Source organism: Gopherus flavomarginatus, chromosome 10 (genome assembly GCF_025201925.1).
Source record: "Gopherus flavomarginatus isolate rGopFla2 chromosome 10, rGopFla2.mat.asm, whole genome shotgun sequence".
Classification (NCBI taxonomy): domain Eukaryota; kingdom Metazoa; phylum Chordata; order Testudines; family Testudinidae; genus Gopherus; species Gopherus flavomarginatus.
In genome coordinates this window covers 77,523,187-77,539,144 of record NC_066626.1, presented here as the reverse complement: position 1 = coordinate 77,539,144, position 15,958 = coordinate 77,523,187, and the positions used below count along the sequence as shown (strand labels likewise).

Below are 15,958 nucleotides of genomic sequence, written 5' to 3'. Positions count from 1 at the left end.
TTTCTTTACTCATTTCTTTCTTTGCTTGCGCTATGGATAACCGGGCAAAACCAGGGAACAAAATTGAAGGTGACTTTAGGAACCAGAATAATTGCATCAGGTATGGAAAAAACCAATGTCCCCCATTCAGCACATAAAGCTGGTCAGCCAGCCAGATGGATCAGTTAACAGAACTTTCCACTGGCTTTTCTCTTTAAAGAGAAACTGAAGCGCATGCAGAAGTAAGAAGGGAATTTTCCTGGGGGTGGGGAGGTGGAATCTTTCATTTAGGGGTGTTGTTGTTAGTTGGCGATTTTAAAACATGTTGCGGTGATTCATATACGAACATTGGAACCCGAGGCCACTGGCTCTGGTATTTTCAAGTCTGGGAAGCTAGACTTCGCTAGCTTTGCGTCACTCGCTGGTCTCGCCCAAACTGCTCATGTGCTGACGCTCTGTGACAGGTGTTTGGAGAGGGTCCCATATGAGGAAAGAATAAAGAGGCTAGACCTCTTCAGCTTGGAAAAGAGGAGACTAAGGGGGGATATGATAGAAGTATATAAAATCATGAGTGATGTGGAGAAAGTGGATAAGGAAAAGTTATTTACTTATTCCCAGAATACAAGAACTAGGGGTCACCAAATGAAATTAATAGGCAGCAGGTTTAAAACAAATAAAAGGAAGTTCTTCTTCACACAGTGCACAGTCAACTTGTGGAACTCCTTACCTGAGGAGGTTGTGAAGGCTGGGACTATAACGATGTTTAAATGAGAACTGGATAAATTCATGGTGGCTAATTCCATAAATGGCTATTAGCCAGGAAGGGTAAAGAATGGTGTCCCTAGCCTCTGTTCATCAGAGGATGGAGATGGATGGCAGGAGAGAGATCACTTGATCATTGCCTGTTAGCTTCACTCCCTCTGGGGCACCTGGCATTGGCCACTGTCGGTAGACAGATACTGGGCTAGATGGACCTTTGGTCTGACCCGGTAAGGCCGTTCTTATGTTCTTATGACCAGTTATTGACAAATGAATAGATAAGGTCGATGAGCAATGTGGACCAAAGGACAGAGCCCAGCCCAGAGCAATTGGACAAAGCAATTAGAAGTCAACAGGAGCTTTTCCAGTCGCTGCAGTGGGCTCAGTCTGGCCCTTCAGCCCTCTCTGCCTCAGTTACCCTGCCTGGTAAATAGGAATAATGCTACTTACCTGCCTTTGTAAAGTGCTTTGAGATTCTATGGAAAAGCACTGGAGAAACGCAAAGTCTTGTTATTACAGTATAGAGCAAATATTGGGATCTAACTGATGTTTTTTCATGATATTCGAATAACACCAACAGAATCATGAATTCTTTTGGACTCATCCTTCCTCTCCTGTCTCCCTTCTCATAACACATGTACACACCCCTTAGGAATCCTGCCACTTACTGCTGAATTGACAACACTCCATTAAAATAGAGTGCTGTGGACTTTAAATAATTGCACGTGGAGGAGAGTGACTGTTGAATTAATCCCGACCTCCTGGAAGGCACTTGGCGGAAACTCAACACGTGGCATTTGTGTGCTAAGTCACTAACCATTCTTGCCTGTTGCTCTTTGCAGCTGGGCTGCTGGTAAACAGTCTCCCAGCCCTGGTGCCCTCTGTCTCCAGATCGGAGCATTCATTACCGCTACACTTGGCATGCTTTGAAGGATTTGTAACTAATTGTCCCCTGATGCTGTGTCTCTTGCCTTGGTGGTATTGGGTTGGCCCAGCCTGTAATGCTCTCACTCTTGTGATTTTGTTTTCTAAACAGATGTCTGTCTCTCACTTGTTTTTATTTTCTCTTTCCTTTGAAAATGCTCTCCCCCGCAGCCTGTCTCACTGCTTGAGAAAGCTGCGCCTCAGTGGTGCCAAGGAAAACTGCAAGCTCATCTCGTTGCTCAAACTAATCTGCTCCGAAATCAGGTGATTGCCGACCTACCTGGCTCTAACCCCCGCATGTGCTATTTTGGGCTGTAGTCCTGTAATGTGCGTTTAGTTTCCAGGCAGTGTTCACTCTAGGCCCTCCGTCAAGTGTGTCCTCCTTATGCAGGCGACAGATTTCTTCCTAGTCTAACACCAGTGACCTTAAGCGAAGTTACATCTGGTGTAGGTTTGATCTGTTGGCTTTTTTTTTTCCCCAGTAAAACTGTATTATGCTTTGCTCAGAGATGGATTAAGATTTATTGGGGCCCTGGGCACAAAGAACATTTGGGCTCCCCCACACTTCCCTTTCATTGGGGCCCCAACCCCTGCTCCTGAATGCTCCATCAGGGGCCCCCAAATTGGCCAGGGTCCCTGGGCACGGCTCCCATAGGCCCGTGCATTAATCTGCCACTGGCCTTGCCCCATAAAGTGAGCACTGGGCGAGGGGGCATAGAATGGGGCTGGGAGAAAACATCCCATGCAGTTCCACTAGTATCTTTTTTCCCTAAATGAGAAGCAGATTTTTATGGTGTAAAAATAGAAACCTTAAGAAGCTGCCTCATGAATTTCTGCCATTCGGTAAAGCTGGAAGCAAAATATCACAGCAAAAACCAGAAGTGGTTTATACATTTGTACAAATGAGTTGCAAAACTTTCCCAGGGTGAGATCCAAAAATGCAGATTTGAAACGATTCATTGATAGAACAAGTGCCGAGAAAATCTCCCAAGGCCTCACAGCTCCGGTCTGATTTGGGTTAGAAATGGATGCAAGATGTGCAGCCCGCGCTAGACTTTGAACACCGTCAAGCTGCAGGCCTTGGGGCTGCCTGAAAGCAGGGTTTGTCCAGGTATTATTTAGATTTGAGAACCTACAGGGAAGGAGCTTAGGAAGTGAAGTCAATGAAACTATAGATATTGAAATTGGGTTCTTTGTTCATCCCCTTGCTTGGGGAGTGGGAAGGAGAAACTTGCCTTCATGGTGGAATCTCCCATGGTGAATGTTTTTCAGGGAAATACTCAGACCCAGATCCTCAAAGGTCTAACTTCCATTTAAAACATTTCTTAAGTACCTTTTGAGCATCTGGGTCTCGGGGACCTACAGTAGGAGCAGACAGACAGGAGGACTGTGCTAGAGAGGAAGGAAAACAAATACTCTAATTGGGAGGAGGACAGTAAGTCATTGTCCTGACTCAGAGAAACCCAAATACCTACTCCTACATTCCAGGTGATCTCATCTGCTTTCATTCAAATGCTCTCTGATTCCTGGTCAGTGAATGAATCACTGTTTACCCAAAACAGGTCACACTTCAAAGTGCCTGGGAGCTTTCACAGCCAATTTCTGATTGTACAGATAACGTTGCTGGCTAATGAAATGCTGGAGTGCCACATAAACTGAGCATTGGCTCATGGAGAAAATGGCTGATTGCAGTTCCCCTAAAAGTGACCTGCAAAGTAGGAAAAATTGTACACTTTTTTGCTTCTTAATGATGTCTAAAGGCCTGAAAGGTTTCTTTAGGCTTGTTTTTCAGCTGAGAAATACCAGGGAAAAAGGGAGAATTTGCTGGAAGTTTCTTTGGAGGCGTACACAACTTGAAGGAAGTTTCTCAGCCCATAACCAAAGGACTCAGTATTAAGCTATCAAACCCCAGAACGTTAAACAGCCCGAGTAAAAATCCCTGCTCCTGCCAATTGCTCATCTTTCAGTCTCGGGTTATTTCACAGTCTCCCTAATTGTCTGCAGTGTTTTTCTGCGGCGACTAAGACTGGGCAAGTCCTTTGATTTCTAATATAAAGATGAGTTGAGAATTAAGCTTTCAAATAACTAACCAGCCAGGCCTTTAACAGATAGAAAATAGTGGGAGTTTTGTGTGAATACTTGGAGGTTTCTTCTTAGGGGGTGTAAGCGAGTTACACTGTAGCGTTCTGGTGACTGTGCCATTTGGAACAAAGAGGAAATTGCTTAGAACAGCAAATTCCTGCTGCTCCTCAGCTCCAATGAAACGCTGACTCCTGGCTAAGCAGCAGTGTCCTTAGTGATCTGTTAACTCCAGCAGAACACAGTGTTTCTGGTGCTCCGTCCCATCAGCCAGCAAGTAACCAGCTAACTGAGTGGTGCATCCCTCTGCTTCCCCAGAGAGGAAGCATGGCCTATGGGTTAGGCTGCAGCCTGGGATTTGGGAGACCTGGATTTAGCTCTGACACTGCTTCCTGGGTTGCCTTGGGCAAGTCACTTAGGCCCAGATCCTACATGCCCCAATCAAAATGGGAGCTCAATGAGAGAGATGCCTAAGTACCTTTAAACATCTGGGCCTTGGACTCTCTACCCACTGCGCATTAAGGCTGGGTATGTGGGACCCGGGCTTGTGAACTTGGTGTTTCCAAGCCTGTGCTTAGGCATCTGTACTGCACTGCAAGCCTGGGTTTACAATTGCTGCACCAGGGTCTCACAGCTGTTAACACATCCACACTGCACTGCACAGACCTTCGGACTCGGGTCTGCAGCTTGAGCTGCCTCCCCACTGCAGAATGACCAGGCTTGGACTTGCGTCTCAGCAGGACTTGGTCTCCGACCCACCCCCATATCAGGGTCCTAGGATCCAGGCCTTGGGTCCTTACTGACCTGAGTCAGGCTGAGATGTGTGTGGATGGAAGAGGGGCTAGGGCTGAAACCTGAGTCGGAGTCTGGCCCATAGTGTGCAGCGTAGATGTCCCCTCTCTTCCCTACCTGTAACATGGGGATAACGGCTGAAGGGATGGCAGTGCGAGTTGAGGACAGCTGCGAGGAGATGCTCAGCGCTGCACAGAATCAGGCCAGCTGCATCCAACCAAAATAAATCCTGCATAGAGCTGGATCCTGGTGACCATATACCATTGGCTTGCCCAGAGCATGAGAGAAATTTTAATTTAGCTTCATCACTGGGAAGATCAAAGGGATTTGAAATATCCACCACAGAGTCCTAGGCATAGCTCTGAGCTGCACGGACCTCTCTTCCCTTACGTTTCTAGAGTGAATGCTGCCTGCGGGCTTTTAGGGGCTGTGCTTTTGGACTGTCACAATACTCGCAGATCAGTGCAGGATTTGCTTTCTGGGTCCTTCGGCCTGGAGAACGGATAAACCTGAGGGAGGGACCATGTCATTTCCTTCGTTGTGCAATGGGGCTACTGAGAAACTAACAGAATTTAATGGGGATCTTAGTCTCTGGGGATTTTAACTCCTGATTTATGGTTCAAGCCCGGTGTGGAAATGAAAGGGGACACGTACTTCACCCTTTTTTTCCTTTTGAGTGAATGGGTCAGAAACATTCGTGCCCTGATAGATGTTAAGGTCAGAAGAGACCCTCGTGATCCTGTCCTCTACCCTCCTGCATAGCATAAAATGGCATCTCTGTTTGAGAGGGTTCATTTTTTTGCAAGCCCACAGAAAATGGTAGGCTTGTCTGTGCCATGCACCAGGCAGAACTGCTGAAAGCCAGTGCGCAAGAAAGATGGATGTGACTCCCGTTGCTCCATGTCTTCCCTGGAGTGGCTCCCTATCTCTGTTAGAGACCCACCATTTCACAGACTGGCCTAGCTGGGCATTCCTTCCAGTACCCAGCTCTCTCTCCTCTGGAAGGAACCCCTTGTCCTCTGACCTTGAGCACTGAGGACGTCACTCCAGGCTTCTGCTGGGGGCTGGCGACTTCTGAAAGTTGGGTGGGGGCTGGACTGACACACACGCTGAGCTGCCTCCTCTGCTAGTTCCCCCTGGCCAGCGAAGCAGGAGACCAGAAATAGGACCTGGGTCTGCCACATACCAGGCCAGTATGCATCCTTTTCTGACTGCCCCCGTCTCCCAAATCTGGTTTGTGTGCATGCTCATCCTTGAGACAGAGAGCCCAACGCTGCCCAAAGCCAGATGTCCTCTATTAACCCCATTGCAGAGTAGGTCTCCTTCTCCTGGCGATGTCTGTCCCCTTGTCTCTCGGAAGGGGCAGGAAGCCAGCTTCAGTTCTGAAGGTTCCTGTGGCAATAGGGAGGCAGAGAAAGTGGGTCCCGGGGGGGTGGGGGTGGGGGGGATGGATTTGCATGCAGGCTGGAGAGCCCTGTGGCATTGTGACATTCCTGCTATTGTTAATATAAACAGCAGCTTGTGCTGGCCTTCCTGTTAGGCTGTGCTGCGGGGTGGTTACTCTGGGGATTCGCTGTTCTCTCTCCCCCCCCCCCCCCACCACGCCGGCAGGGGCGAGGCAGAGAATGGAAACCTTGAAACTGGAACATTCGCAGTACAGGGCCTTGAAGGGAGGAAGATGGACGCTGGGGAGTGGGGAGGTGGGCGTGCCCAGTGCTGACTCGGGGGGGAGTGGGGTGGCAGACGTGCCCGTGCTGCATCTGGCGGGGTTTGGGGAGGTGGGCGTTCCCAGTGCTGATTCAGGGTGGATGTAGGGTGGTGGATGTGGCCAGTGCGGACATGCGGGTGGAGGGGGGGTAGAGTGGTGGTGGGCAGTGGCAGATTAATGACTTTGCTGCCCCAGGCCCAGGGCCAGCTCTGGGTTTTTTGCCGCCTCAAGCAAAAACCTCTGAGATCGCAAGTGCTGAAGCGCACCAAAAACAAAACAAAAAACCCCCAAACCCTCAGAGCTTAAGTGCCGCCCCTGCAAATTTGCTGCTCTTGGCCTAGGCCTTGTTGGTGTAGGCGATAATATGCCACTGGTGCTGACTTGGGGGAAGGATTGGAGAGGGGTGCGTGGACCTGGTGCTGACTTGGGGGAAGGATTGGAGAGGGGTGCGTGGACCTGGTGCTGACTCGGAGTGGGGGGGGAGTGGGGTGGTGGAGGTGCCCAGTACTGACTTGGGGTGTGTGGGGTGATGGACGTGCCAGGTGCTGACTTGTGCTGTTTGCAGTAGGAGCAATGAGCATCTTGTGTCTCTGTGTTATGCCAGAATTCTTGCCCCGGTCCTGGGCTCCTTGGTGCTGGCAATGGGAGATAGGGGGATTCACCCAGAGAGTAGGCCAACGGGCAGAGCGGGCTGCTGGGCTGGGTGCTGGAGTTAAAATCTTGATCAGACCCCAGTGTAGGAGCTTTGCCCCTGCGGTGGGTTCCACCATGACGGAGGATTCCTCATCAGCTGGTTTAAAGCTCTTGCTGTGGCAGTGCAGAGCTCTGTGTCTTTGATTCTCCTTGTGCAGTGGGGGTTCAAAGCTGGGGCGGGGTGTCCAGCTGGCTCAGCACCATTGCTGGCCATGGAGCTAGGCTGAGGTACACCCGCTGGGGTCAGATCTTCCGTCTCAGCAGTCAGTTAGGGGAGTGGCACCACTATAAAAGGTGGGTAAGCAAGAGGAGAATCAGACCCCTTGTCCTCAGCAGAGAATTAACCCAGGCAGCCTCCTGAGGGATTCAGTGCAGCCCGTGTGGCGTGGGGGATCTCCCTCGCCTGGTCTCTCCAGCTGGCCAGGGAAGCAGCAAATGCCTTGCGCTGCATGGAGCTGGGTGGGTGCTGACTTTTCCTGTCTCTGTTGTGAAGGCCGAAGAAGAGCTGGTGAAAGCTCAGAAGGTGTTTGAGGAGATGAACCTCGACCTGCAGGAGGAGCTGCCTTCGCTATGGAATAGGTGAGCTCCCAAGGGGGGCCGCCGGGGGCCAGTCACCCCTTAGGGAGGTCGTTACTGTGATGGGCTCCCCATCGGTGTGAAGGGGGAGCCTGGGTTAAGGGTGACCCTCTGCCCTGGATTTCTGAGTGCGTCCCAGCTCTCGGGGCTTCTCCTAGCATTCACAGAAGCCACCCCTTACCCTGTTTCCAAGACCCTGCCATCCTTGGATCTTTCGGGAACCCAGTAGCCACCCAGTGTGTGTTGCTTTTAGGGGCTGTCCATAAATTACATAGTGCATTAGGGCATGTAGGGGGGTTGTTAATTTTGCATATTTGTTTCAGTGGTACAAACCGGTACAGTGGGTGGTAGGGGTCATGAAAATCTGCCTAGGGAGAGCTGAACTACACTGGCGACGTAGTGGGACGGGAGTGGGGAAGGGGATTTAAGTGCTTTTCCACACCACAAAGAAAAACCTGTGGCAGTGAGTCTTGGAGTCTGGGTTAATTGACTTGAGCCTGTGGGGCTCAGGCTATGGGGCTACAACCGGCAGTGTAGACGTTCCCACTCAGGCTGGCACCTGGGCTGTGAGACCTTCCCCCTTCCTTGGACTTCACAGCCTGGGCTGCAGCCCAACCACGAGCATCTACACTGCTGTTTTTAGTCCTGCAGCCTGAGGCAATTGACCTCAGTGCTGCAGGATTTTCTTTGCAGGGCGCCCTTCGGCACTGAGTCCCCAAGTGCAGCCCTGGCTGGCAAGTCCTTTCCGTGGCATGAGGGTCCCAGGCCCTCCAGCCCTGCTCCACAGTAGGGACCCAGCTGTCCGCCTGATGGTGCTTGGCTCCTTAATGCAGGCTGGACACGGGAAAACAGGCAGGCAATGAAGGAAGACCAGTGGATCATAGATTTGCTGTACAGGGATTCCAGCCACAGAGAGGAGGGGATCTAGGAGACATCCTGGTGGAGGCCAGGTGATGAGTGAGGAAGGAGGAGAGCTGATGTTTGGGGAGGGGAGTGTTAGGGTGGAGTGCAGGCAAAGTGCACTCAGAAGTGTCTCAATTTCTGATTCAAAAATGCAGTCCCCTGGGGCTGGGGCTGATGAGGGCGGAGGCAGGACAGGAGGAGGCGACAGCGGGCATCAGCAGAATGAAAGCAAAATCCTGAGCAGCCGCTGGACCCCCGGGGATTCTGACTTCTAGCAGGATACATGCACAGTGTGGCAGCAAGAGTGGTGCAGCCGCCGGCTACAAGCCATGCAGCGGTTGGGCTGGTGCCTGCTCGGGAGCTCCCTGCCCTGTCGGATGTAATCCTCTCTCTTGGCTGCTGATCCCCACCATGCAGATCGGGAGCCCTCTGCCCATCAGATGGAGGCAGCTGGAGCTGTGGCTCTGTCTTGGTCTGGGGATGAGGGGACCGCCTGTGGTCTGGCTTTTTTGAGGTCATAGACCACGCTCTCCCTTGCCTGCTATTGTAAAGCACCGAGCAGTTCCGCTCGCTTTCCTCCCCTGCTCCGATCCTGTGGCCACATGCTCCCTTCTGCTCCTGCAGTGAGTGCTGCTCCCAATCCCACCCTGGCCTGGAGGGATGCCAGACAGATGCCCCGCAGGGGTGGGTTGAATTCAGGGGGTCCCCCCCGCTTCCTCACCAACCCCAAAGGCCCCTCTCTGGCTGGTAGGTGTCCCACTCAGACAGCGCCGGGCTCTCTCCTGAGGAAGCAGAGGCAATGGCCCTAGCTCCTCAGGAGAAACCCATCTCACAGCAAGAGCTGGGTGGCTGCAGCTCCAGAGAGCACATTGTCGTGAGGAGAGCATGGGGCAGCGCCAGCCCAGGCTTCGTGCTGCCCCGACATCCCTAACCCAACCCCCCTCTACTCCTGCACAATTCCTCCCCACCTTCAAGGTGCTGGGTTGGCAACAGGCAGAGTCTGTCCCTGTCAGTTTGCATCAGCTGAGGATCTGGCCCCTGCCAACTTCAGGCATCTGTCAGTTTGGCTATTGGCAGCAGTGCACTTAACCCTGTGACCCCCGAGTAACCAGCTTGTCCCTCTGTAGTCGGTCTCTAGCTTTCTAGCCATGTAGCTTATTCGCTCCCCTTCTGCAGAGAAGAAAACCCAGCAGGCAGGACAACACTTTTTCTTGGGTTAACTCAAATCACTAGATTTGGGAGTCTCATAGTGAATGTGTCTGGGACCAGGCCCCTAAAGCCTGCTCGAGTTCTCGGGTTTCTGTGCTCAACCCTTCTGTTTTCTCCCTGCAGTTACTGTTACCATGGCATCTTTTTCCAGAAGGGAGGACGGGGGGGTGTTGGTCCATGGCCATTGCCACTCTGGAGAATGGCGTGGGTCCACCACGAAAAGCACCCTGAGAGGCCTGTCTTCTCCCTTTCTGCTAGAACCAACCATCTCCTATAGGCCCCACTGGCCTGGTTTATTCCGTAACTAGTGGCTCCCACATGGGAGCAAAGAAAAACAGTTGCCCTAGCCCCAGGGCCGGTGCAAGGAAGTTTCGTGCCCTAGGCGAAACTACCAACTTGCGCCCTCTCTCCCCCCGGCGGCAGCTCCCCACCCCCTGGCCCGGGGAGCCATGCGGTACCTCCCAACCCCAGCTCACCTCTGCTCCGCGTCCTCCCCGAGCACGCTGCCCCTGCTCTAATTCTCCTCCCAGGCTTGCGGCACCGAACAGCTGATTGGCGTTGCAAGCTTGGGAGGCGGGAGAAGCGAAGCAGCAACTGCGTGGTGAAACCCCCTGGCTGTTGGTGGTGTGCTGACCCAGGGGAACCTCTGGGCTGCTGGCGGCTGCTCAGATTCCCTCTCCCTCCCAGCGCAGCGGCCCCTGAAAAGTCTTTAAAAATTTTGAGAGGGAGCGCCAAATCTTGGCGCCCTAGGCAACCGCCTAGTTCGTCTAAATGGTAGCACCAGCCCTGCCGAGCCCACAGGGCTGTCTGAGGACTTCCTGACCTACACTGTTGTTAGAACGGAGAGTGAGCGCAGCTTCAATTTGAAATGTGCGTGTGTGTGTGTGTGTGTGGGGAGGGGGGGTATTAGCAAAGGAAACCAAGTCCGCCGATCTTGAAAGACCCACCTGTATCCGCTAACTCTTGCTCTGTTTCCATTTGGCAGTCGTGTTGGTTTCTATGTCAACACATTCCAGAGTATAGCAGGCCTAGAAGAGAACTTCCATAAAGAAATGAGCAAGGTAAGGTTACTGGCCCTTGTATTCATTTGCCGTGCTATTATCGATAAGTCACTTGTGCAGTGCAGCAAATGCACCTGGGGCTGTACAAGAGGCTAGCACCAAGCTGAGGCCAGGCACTTGTCTTGATGGCTTTACAATCCTAACATCCCTGTTTAAATAGCCATCTGGTCACTGCAAGGAATCTTGCGGTTTTCAGCTGGGAATATTGTTGATTGGAGCATATTCCCCTGAGAGCCGTGGATCCCACTGAGAGTGAATGAAGCCAGTCTGATTCAGCACCTTCAAACTTTTGGGTAAAGAGTTTCACTTACTAAAATGGATACACTGGTAGCAAAGGTGCCATCTGTAGTAAACCTTGAATGCCATAAGGAGTATCTCAAGGAGCAGATGGCTTAGTTGCTCCACACTGGATCTGTAGCTGCCTAGCCAGGCCCTGAAGAGGTCTGAGGGGTAGTGAGTGGTAAGGCCAACACACTGACTCTTTCATCTGGAATTTTTGTTTTTTATTTAACTTGAAAACCAGATTTGAAATAACTCCCGGAGTCCTCCAGGCTCATGCGTTACCCACATGGTTTATACACTCCCTATACATCTCGCTAATCTTTTATGAGGAGACAGGGAACCCAAGTGAAAACAGATACTTTTTGTTCTCCAACTGTAGTCTGGGCAACAATACAGCAGCTAAGCAACAAGCAACATTATGGTCGTTAAATTCCCAGAAGTAACCACTCACAGTGAGGATACGACTGGCATCATTTAAACATTAGCTTCAAGGTCTGTTGATGCTTCACAGGGACCCTTACAAAAATAATCCAGTGTTCTACAATAATGCTACAAACCACGGTAGTAACACTATTGTTAAAGACAGTGGTTTTTTTCTTTGTTTTTTTACTTATACTTCAGTATTTTATAAGGGAAAACTTTGGCAAACCCATCTGCATAGAGCAGTGGTCCCCAGACTGGGGGGTAGGAACATTTGGGGGGTGCATCAGGGCCTGTCCCAGTCCCCACGGTGAGCAAAGAGGGAGCGCCACCCAGTCCCGCTCTGCCCCCAGCTCTGCTCCAGTTCCACCTCCTGGCCCCATGCCCAGCCGTGGCCCCACCGAGGCCCAACCACAGCTCCACTCCCTGCCCTGCCCCTTCCGCCCCCTCCCCCCCCAGCCTCGGCCAGGGGCTTCGTTCATGGGCCCCAGCTGCACCCCCAGTCTTGGCTCCCTTACTGCTGTCTGCATCCCCCCTGAGCCCTGTCTCCACTCCCAGCCTTGGCTCCCGGGGGAGTAGGGGTAAAGGGGGGGGCATGACCCTGAAAAGTTTGGGGACCACTGGTTTAGAGAGAATCCTCTTCCTGTGTCACATGTTTTGCTGGTCTCTTCCCCATTTTTTTTGTTGTTTGGGGACATATGCAAGAAACCAGGACCTTTTGTTCCTTAAGAGTCATCTGCTTCTTATTAGAGCTGTAGGATCAAATTAATCGCTGGCCTGGACAGTGCAATACCATTGACATTGATGGAGTGGATCTCTTAGTGCCAATGGTGACTTTGGCCTGTAATTTCATTTGTGACACAGCCATTTCGTATTAGTAACCTCTGGTGTGGACACAGATGAGGTTCGAGGCTTCAGCTGTGCTCATGCAGAGGTCCTTGGTAATACCGAGGAGGGTGGAGAAAGGCAGGAAATAGAAAAGCTCTGAGCAAGGTTGTTTGTAAATCAGACGCAGGCTCCCCAAGGGGTGCTGGTGATGCTTCACGGTTTGGAGCTTTAAAGAATGTGTGGATTGCTGTAGTGCTTCTGGATTATGTTCCCGTTAAAAGGGGGTGGCCAAGGAAGAGCCGGAACAAAGATGGGGCCCAGTTTCACCAGCACCATGCCGTCTCCTGGGGTGTCGTGGTCCTGATACAGGTCTTTGCCTTGGCTAGCCAGCCCTATTCCCCACCTGCTTCTTAGGATTCTCTTCTTTTTACAGTTGAACCAAAACCTCAATGATGTCCTGACGAACCTAGACAAGCAGTACTCGAGCAACGCCTTCCCCATTAAAGCACAGCCAAGGTGAGCCACCGTTGCAGTGATGCACCTTCCCCTGCAGAGGTTGAAGGGGCAGGTGGGAGCCCACTGTGGAAATGTCTCTTACAGGGGAGAGTGAAATGATTTTATCTGCATCCTCTCGATTTCAGTTCTTCTTCCTCACTCTATGTGGCTGTCACCTAGTGGCTCTCAATAGATAATTCCACCCCCAAGATGCAGACCTGACCCACCCCGTGCTTCTCATTGCTGGTCAGGTCGCACAGTGGGACACTTAAACTTCCAGATCACTCTGACACACATTTAAGACCAAGGGACACAAGAGCCCCACATCCTATCTCCCTCTGCCTATCGCCCCCTTTCCATTCCAGCTCTGGTCACCAAACCCGAATCTCCAGTTGGCAGACTCTTGTGCGCAATTACCTATTTTGTGCATGAAAATGGTGGTTTTGCCCATGCAAATCTCGTGGGTACAGTTAGAGCCTCATGGGAGTTTGGCCTTTGTGTTTAGGGAACATCAGACCCCTAATATGGAGGTCTCTGCAAAGTGCTGGTGTCCACAGGATCTTTTTTTTTCCCTCAGCAGAATCTGGTCCTCATTGGTTTAACTGCAAATCTGTACGTTCTTGAGCTTTTTCAGTTAAGGGGGCGGGAGGGTCGGGCTCTGGCTGAGGCTGTATCTGGCTCCCATCCAAATGTGTGAGTGATGAAGCAATGTGGGCCTCTGGCTTCCAGCTGCTGCTCGTCCCACATGCTGGGAGAGCAGTAATGCAACATAAATGCCAAATCAGCATATAGAGGGAGTTAGCATGATGTCAGTGATAACTTCAGCCTATGTGCCTTGCTTCAGGACAGCTGTTGAAAGGTTAGAGCAGCTGTGGGGACCCCTGTGGACTCCTATTCCTTCACCTCCCAATTTAACCCTTTGTTGCAAACACAAAACCCAGTGGGTTTATAGAATTCACCAACTTTAAAGGTGAAGATGTTATCCTAAGTCGGAGGCCAAATTTTACCTGTGTAGACACAAACTTCCATGACACTTAAGACCAGTAGAAATGTTTCCATCTTCCCCATCTAGCAAACATCCCCCTGCAGACTTTGCAACCCAAAGACTGCAGCATTGTACTGGGGAACTGAAAGAGAAACAGACTCTTCTGTCCTCTACCAAACGATGTTATGATCTGAATAGGGCACTACCGTGTTAGAACATTTCCTACCCCATGGCAGGTAGGTCCTGTGCTATGTAGCAGACCTTCTTTCCTGCCCCCTCCCTTTCAGAAGAGCACCTGTCTGTTGTTCCATAGCAGGCACTAGATCTGTGATGTAGTGAGCACAGAAGTTTGGGGTCTGCTCTTGGCCGTAGAGTCCAGTGACCTTGCAAAACCCTAACTCAGTCCCATACCTTGAGGTTGGGTTTCTGGTGTGCAGGGTCTTTCTCAGCTGAGATCCTTACAGTTCTAGAGACACCAGGGATGAAATCCTGGCCACCTTCAGGTCAGTGGGAGTTTTGCTATTGATTTCAGTGGAGCAATTATTCCATCCCAGCAGTACAGGGTTCTTGTTCCCTGATCTCTTTCCTCATGCAGCCGGCTCCAACCTGCTGGTCCACTGGGATGGGGTCATATGGGGCAGGTCTCCTCTCACGAATGATGGAGGTCTGATTCCCTCCAGAAGGCACCCAGTCCTGGTTAATCAAAATGATTGATTGAGACGCTCTCCCAAAGGCTGCTCAGATAGAAGGCAGAAAGCACAAGAGAGGGATGAGAAGGCAGGAGGGCTGCAGCTGATGCTTTGGCTCGGTGGAACGCAGTAACGGCAACTCAACATGAGTTTGTTTATTTTTATGAGTACTTGTGACTCCTGGCCAGCTGCAAGGCCTCCCCAACAAAAGCTTCCAAGAAAATCAAATTTTCCATCACTGCAATTCTGGCCTAGGCAAGTTGCCAGCTTCATCTGTAGGATGTGAGGCACCCCAGCTCCCTCCGCTGTAGTCCAAAGCACCGTAATTGGCTGGGAGAGCTCATGCCCTGAGGAGGGAAAATGAACACGGAAAACCCTGTATGTGTAGAAACTCACGGGCTTGGCTCCATCTTTCTCCTCCATGCCCGGTTGCCCCAGACATGCCCCACTGACCCATTCCACACATGCTCTGAGTCAGAGCTGTGGAGATCTTTGCAAACAGAAAAGCATTCTCCTTCTCTCTCCTGTTGCATTGCTTTTGGGCTCTACCGTGGGTCCAGACCTGTCCTGTAATAGAGCTGTTCCCCACAGGTACCCAGGGAGGGGGTTGGATGGTGTCAAACATATGTCGGGAGAATAGATTTTTGTAGATGGCAGGAAATGCCCAGTTGTGTTTCCTGCCATCTCTCCTGCATCTTGCTGGGGAATCTTGTCTGGTGGGGTTGGGGAAATGCCCTTTCCCTTTCTCAGTGAGGGGAATCATCTGCTCTTATTGCAGGCCAGGATCTGCGATCAGTGCAGACGATTCCCCTCATTTGTATACGCAGGGGCTGGAGATGGAGAGAGTGAAAGGAAATGGATGTAGATGGGCGGAGAGATGGGACGGTACCCCTGTTATGTCAGTGTGTTGTCTTTGTGAGAAATCCTGCTGTTTGGAGCTGCTCCTGGTGCAACTCCTTGTGCTTTGGGAGTATACATGGAGGGAAGCAGCGTAAGCTGGTTGCAGTGCAGGTGGGGAGAATGGAGAACTGGGAGTCAGGATTTCTGGCTTCTAACCCCAGGTCTTCCGCTGGCTTGCTGTAGGACTGTAACTTCTCAACCTCCATTTGTCCACCTGTGAAACAAGACTATTTGTGGATCCCTGCCTGTCTGGCTTTCTACACATCTGCTTCTCTCTGTGCAGATCTGCCCCAGGGTCACCAGGGGAAATTCACATCTCTTAACACTGCCATGCACAAGGAGTCCTGTCCTGTCCTGTGCTCTGCCCCGTAGTACATAGACCAAATCCAGAAGCTAGGAGAAGGAAGGGCTTGAATACAATCATCCTGTGGCACCAGGTTCACTGGTGCGTGGCACCTTAACATTTGCTCCTCCATGGCTGTGTTATCCAGTAATGAGAATCATTGTGTGCCGTCCCCACCAGAAAGAAAACTAAACTGTTCTCCAGGCTGAAGAAGAAGATGAGCAGGTACCAGTATGGAGAGTAGCATTATGAGACGTGTCTGAATGGAATATAAGGCCATGTTCTAATAGCCTGGGGGGTGTTAACTTGAGGACTGGAATGGAGTTTCTTGCA

General features: G+C 51.3%; 1 protein-coding gene across 9 annotated transcripts in view; it reads left to right on the top strand.

Moving 5' to 3' along the window:
• Positions 1–15,958, top strand: part of BIN1 (bridging integrator 1) — a 158,284-nt gene that overhangs the window by 100,590 nt on the left and 41,736 nt on the right. For 5 of the 9 annotated variants that reach the window (XM_050917060.1, XM_050917056.1, XM_050917064.1 and 2 more), the window contains exons 7-11: positions 1,834–1,926; positions 7,428–7,513; positions 10,608–10,683; positions 12,647–12,729; positions 15,806–15,850. In XM_050917060.1, coding sequence (XP_050773017.1) covers positions 1,834–1,926; positions 7,428–7,513; positions 10,608–10,683; positions 12,647–12,729; positions 15,806–15,850 — 383 coding nt within the window. The remainder of the gene's footprint in view (positions 1–1,833; positions 1,927–7,427; positions 7,514–10,607; positions 10,684–12,646; positions 12,730–15,805; positions 15,851–15,958) is intronic. The other 4 variants (XM_050917058.1, XM_050917057.1, XM_050917061.1 and 1 more) reach the window with 2 other exon arrangements.